The sequence below is a fragment of the Triticum dicoccoides genome, chromosome 2B (assembly GCF_002162155.2).
Source record: "Triticum dicoccoides isolate Atlit2015 ecotype Zavitan chromosome 2B, WEW_v2.0, whole genome shotgun sequence".
In the NCBI taxonomy this organism is placed as follows: Eukaryota; Viridiplantae; Streptophyta; class Magnoliopsida; order Poales; family Poaceae; genus Triticum; species Triticum dicoccoides.
Genome location: NC_041383.1, coordinates 801,020,689 through 801,026,028, shown reverse-complemented (window position 1 = coordinate 801,026,028; position 5,340 = coordinate 801,020,689). Strand labels below are relative to the sequence as shown.

General features: G+C 50.5%; 1 protein-coding gene across 1 annotated transcript in view; it reads left to right on the top strand.

The window, feature by feature from the left end:
• Positions 1-2,056: 2,056 nt before the first annotated feature.
• The window catches only part of LOC119361493 (E3 ubiquitin-protein ligase AIRP2-like), a 4,719-nt gene continuing 1,435 nt past the window's right edge, over positions 2,057-5,340 (top strand). Inside the window, exons 1-3 of the mRNA XM_037626671.1 lie at positions 2,057-2,165; positions 2,264-2,414; positions 2,567-2,651. Of these exons, the coding sequence (XP_037482568.1) occupies positions 2,077-2,165; positions 2,264-2,414; positions 2,567-2,651 (325 nt within the window). The 5' untranslated portion in view covers positions 2,057-2,076. The remainder of the gene's footprint in view (positions 2,166-2,263; positions 2,415-2,566; positions 2,652-5,340) is intronic.

Here is a 5,340-nt window from a genome sequence, read left to right as displayed (position 1 = left end):
TGGGGGGGGGACCCTAAAGGGGGCGCACCCCCTTTGCTTGGGGGGCAAGCCCCCTCCCTGGCCGCCGCCCCCCTCCCTAGATCTCATCTAGAGGGGGCCGGCCCCCTTCCTCCTTCCCCTATAAATAGAGGGGAGAGGGGAGGGCTGAACAGCTGATCCAAGGCGCAGCCCCTCCCCTCCCCAACACCTCTCCTCCTCCGTTGTGCGCTTGGCGAAGCCCTGTCGGAGTACTGCCTCTCCACCATCATCACGCCGTCGTGCTGCTGCTGGAGCCTTCTTCCTCAACCTCTCCTTTCCCCTTGCTGGATCAAGAAGGAGGAGACGTCGTCCGTACCGTACGTGTGTTGAACGCGGAGGTGCTGTCCATTCAGCACTTGGTCATCGGTGATCTGAATCACGGCGAGTACGACTCCATCATCACCGTTCCCTCGAACGCATCCGCACGCAATCTACAAGTAGTATGTAGATGCAATCTCTCTCCCATGACTCGTTGCTTAGATGAACTCATAGATGGATCTTGGTGAAACCGTAGGAAAAATTTTAATTTTCTGCAACGTTCCCCTACACGCTGACCTTCTCCCTCTCCGTTCCTTCCTCTTCTGGATCTCTCCCTCACCTCTCACCTCCCCGTATCTTTTCTGTACAGGAGCATCACACCCGCGCCATGGACCTCTGACCCTGATGCCCAAGCTCCTGATACTGTTCAGCGCCAGATCCTTCTCCGACCGTGTCGGGAGCCGCCGTCAAGAGCACCCGTGACGTCCAAGTGCCAGGTCCCGCTCGATACCAGCACCACACCTCCACCGCCAGGCCACGACGGTCGCCCCTGCTTCGCTCCAGCGACCCACGACTCTGTTCTGCTTCCCCGAGGGACGGGCGATTACTGCCGTACGGCTCGTCCCGACGCCCCCCGTTTGTTCCAGCCGCACCCACGGGGATCTGTTCCTCTTCCCCAAGGGTGGCCTGATCTCTCTCTTATTCTCTTGATCAGCCATCTCTGCTTAAGCCGCTCTCTCATCTCATCTTGCTTTGTTATTCGTCTTGTTGATTGTCTACTTTCGAACATATATAAATTTGTAGGATTCGATTCGATACAAAGCTGCGAGGTGGGACTAATAGTTAATTTAAAGACTGCAGAAGATGTTGGGGAGGACTGATGCACCGGCGGCGCACAGCGGCGTGGGGGTGGGCCGGCGACACACGACGACGCGTGGTGTGGCCGGCGGCAGGAGGTGGAGATGGGATTGGTTTTTTAGGGGATTGGGAGGTAGGGACGTGCGGGTTTGTGGGTTATTTCTTTTTTTTTCTCTTGTCAGTACCGCTTCGGGTTGAGTTATAATAGTACTGCGGGTTGAATACCCAAAACAGCAGGGGGTTTTCTATAAAAATGCCGATGACGTACGACAGAAACCCAATTGTCTTTATTATTAGGTAAAGATATTTGTGCTACGGTGTTAAATGCTAGCATATTTCTTATAGGCGGTGAAAGAGTGCACGGGAGTTGAAGTATTTCGCAAAAATGAATTCGGGGGTTGAACTTGTCTGTCGGTGCATGGACCGGGCTCACGTGACACGAGACCGCAGCGGCCCGGCAGCCGCCCCTGTGCTCTTACCAGCAGCACCCACCTCTATCCCACCGACACCCTGACCCCACGCAGACCAGACCCCACTTCCCAGCGTCTAACCGCAAGAAACACCGACGACGACCCGCCCGCGCGCGGGGGCCCCGCCTGTCACTTGGACTCCTCCGAGCGGCGGGAGCGGACGCGTGGCAGCGGCGGCGGGTCTCCCTCCGCCCACGCAACCTATAGGCTATAGCAACAGAACAGGCGGGCGGTGCGGTGCGGCCGGCCGAAAAGGAGACGACCACCAACAACAACTGGGAGTGGAGGCAGGCCTGCTTTCGGTGGAGCGGAGCGGAGCGGGGAGCCGGAGAGCAGCCCTCCACTTTCGGTGCCGCTGTCGCCGTCGCGGTCGAGGGTTCTCGCGCGCGCTTGCGGCGGCGGGGGTTCTATCTAATTCGGCCCTGCTCTGCCGGCGGGGTTTAATTCGGCGGCGGACGAGGAGGAGGGGGAGATGGTGGTGGCGGCGCCGTGCGCCGCGCGGAGGTCGTTCAGGGACTCACTCAAGGTGCTGGAGGCGGACATCCAGCACGCCAACACCCTGTGAGTCAGTCCCCTCTCTCCCTCCCTCCCCCCAAATTAAAGGACCAAGTTTCTTGAATTTCTTCCAGGTCTGGATCGTGAATCTGGCCGTGGTGCAGGGCGTCCGAGTGCTCGCGGGACTACGACGGGGTGTGCGTGCAGATGCGTGTGTCCTACAGCCCCGCCGCGCGCCTCTTCCTCTTCCTCCTCCAGTGGACCGACTGCAGCCTCACCGGCGCGCTCGGCCTCCTCAGGATCCTCATCTACAAGGCACTTCTCTTCTCTCCATCTCCATCTCTATCTCTATCTCTATCTCTATGTGTGCGTTCATTCCAGAATTTGTGGCATATTAATTGTGGTTATTATTGTGCTTGTGTTCTCACTGACTGAATCCATCCTCTCTGCCTCCATTGCTTCTGCAGGTCTATGTGGACGGCACCACCACCATGTCCACCCACGAAAGGATGGCACCACCAGCATTGCTTGAGTTCTTGTCTGTATTGCAAGGTGTAAAGTTGAGTAAGACTCAAAGCCCGACCATGGTAGAAGATAGAAAGAGAATGAAAGTCATTCCCTATGCCACAGTCATAGGTTCTATAAAGTATGTTGTGTTGTGTACCAGACCTATTGTGTACCTTGTCATGAGTTTGGCAAGGGGGTACAATAGTGATCTAAGAGTAGATCACTAGACAGCGATCAAAATTATCCTTAGTGAGGACTAAGGAAATGTTTCTCGGTGATGGGGGTGATAAAGAGTTCGTCGTAAAGAGTTACGTCAATCCAAGCTTTTACACCGATCCAGATGACTTTAAGTCTCAATCTGGATACATATTGAAAGTGAGAGAAATTAGCTAGAGTAGCTCTATGCAGGGCATTGTAAACATAAAATATTTGCAAAATACATACGGCTCTGAATGTGACAGACCTGTTGACTAAATTTCTCTCACAAGCAAAAACATGATCACACCTTAGTACTCTTTGGGTGTTAATCACATAGCAATGTGAACTAGATTATTGACTCTAGTAAACCCTTTGGTTGTTGGTCACATGGCAATGTGAACTATGGGTGTTAATCACATACAGATGTGAACTATTGATGCTAAATCACATGGCGATGTGAACTAGATTATTGACTCTAGTGCAAGTGGGAGACTGAAGAAAATATGCCCTAGAGGGAATAATAAAGTTATTATTTATTTCCTTATTTCATGATAAATATTTATTATTCATGCTAGAATTGTATTAACTGAAAACTTAGTACATGTGTGAATACATAGACAAAACATATTGTCCCTAGTATGCCTCTACTTGACTAGCTCGTTAATCAAAGATGGTTATGTTTCCTAACCATAGACATGTGTTGTCATTTGATGAATGGGAGCACATCATTAGGAGAATGATGTGATGGACATGACCCATCCGTTAGCTTAGCATTATGATTGTTACAGTTTCATTGCTACTGCTTTCTTCATGACTTATACACGTTCCTCAGGCTATGAGATTATGCAACTCCTGAATACCGGAGGCACTTTGTGTGCCACCAAACGTCATAACGTAAATGGGTGATTATAAAGGTGCTCTACAGGTGTCTCCGAAGGTGTTTGTTGGGTTGTCGAGATTAGGATTTGTCACTCCGTGTTCCGGAGAGGTATCTCTGGGCCCTCTCGGTAATACTCATCACTATAAGCCTTGCAAGCATTATAACTAATGAGTTAGTTGCGGGATGAAGTATTACGGAACAAGTAAAGAAACTTGCCGGTAACGAGATTGAACTAGGTATGATGAGACCGACGATCGAATCTCAGGCAAGTAACATACCGATGACAAAGGGAACAATGTATGTTGTTATGCGGTTTGACCGATAAAGATCTTCGTAGAATATGTAGGAACCCATATGAGCATCCAGGTTCCACTATTGGTTATTGACCGGAAGTGAGTCTCGGTCATGTCTACATAGTTCTCGAACCCGTAGGGTCCGCACGCTTAACGTTCGATGACAATCGGTATTATGAGTTTATGTGTTTTGATGTACCGAAGGTTGTTCGGAGTCCCGAATGTGATCACGGACATGATGAGGAGTCTCGAAATGGTTGAGACATAAAGATTGATATATTGGAAGGCTATGTTTGAACACCGGAAAGGTTCCGAGTGGTTCGGGCATTTTTCTGGAGTACCGGGAGGTTACCGGAACCCCCCGGGGAGTTAATGGGCTTTAATGGGCCATGGTGGAAGAGAGGAGGAGGCGGCCAAGGTGGGGGTGCACCCCCCCCCCAAGCCCAATCTGAATTGGGAGGGGGGTCGGCCCCCCTTTCCTTCTCTCCCTCTCCCTCTTCCTTCTTCTCCTACTCCAACTAGGGAAGGGGAAACCTACTCCTACTGGGAGTAGGACTCCCCCCCTTGGGCGCGCCATAGAGAGGGCCGGCCCTTCCCTCCTCCACTCCTTTATATACGGGGTCCACAGATTTCCACCTCGGTCATATTGTTGTAGTGCTTAGGCGAAGCCCTGCATCGATAACTTCATCATCACTGTCATCACGCCGTCGTGCTGACAAAACTCTCCCTCGACCTCAGCTAGATCTAGAGTTCGTGGGATGTCACCGAACTGAACCTGTGCTGATCGCGGCGGTGCCATACCTTCGGTGCTAGGATCGATCGGACCGTGAAGACGTACAACTACATCAACCGCATTGTCATAACGCTTCCGCTTTCGGTCTACGAGGGTACGTAGACAACATTCTCCCCTCTCGTTGCTATGCATCACCAAGATAGATCTTGCATAGTCGTAGGAAATTTTTTGAAATTACTGCGTTCCCCAATAATTTCTTGTTCTTTTTTTTTAAGGGAATCAGTTCTTGTTTTTGGTATATATATGGTGTTGCTTTGAAGTTGCTCCATATATACAGATAGACTGTGATGTTTGTGTTGGAGTTTGCTATTGCGCCATTATAAAGCAGAAATTGAATTGATGTGTTACTTTGGTTTGATGGATCAAATTAATGCCACTGGCCGACATTAGAAATCGTAGGAACGATCTCCAGTTTAAAGTTCCAGCTTGACAAAGAGATAAATGCATAGGCAACCAATGTGTAAGTTAACAATAGAAGCCTCAGGTAACAAAAATGCGATCACACCATGTCGGAGTGGTAGTATGTGATGTTGAAAGCAGATGACTGTTCCGTTTCGAAAAAAAAAGTGC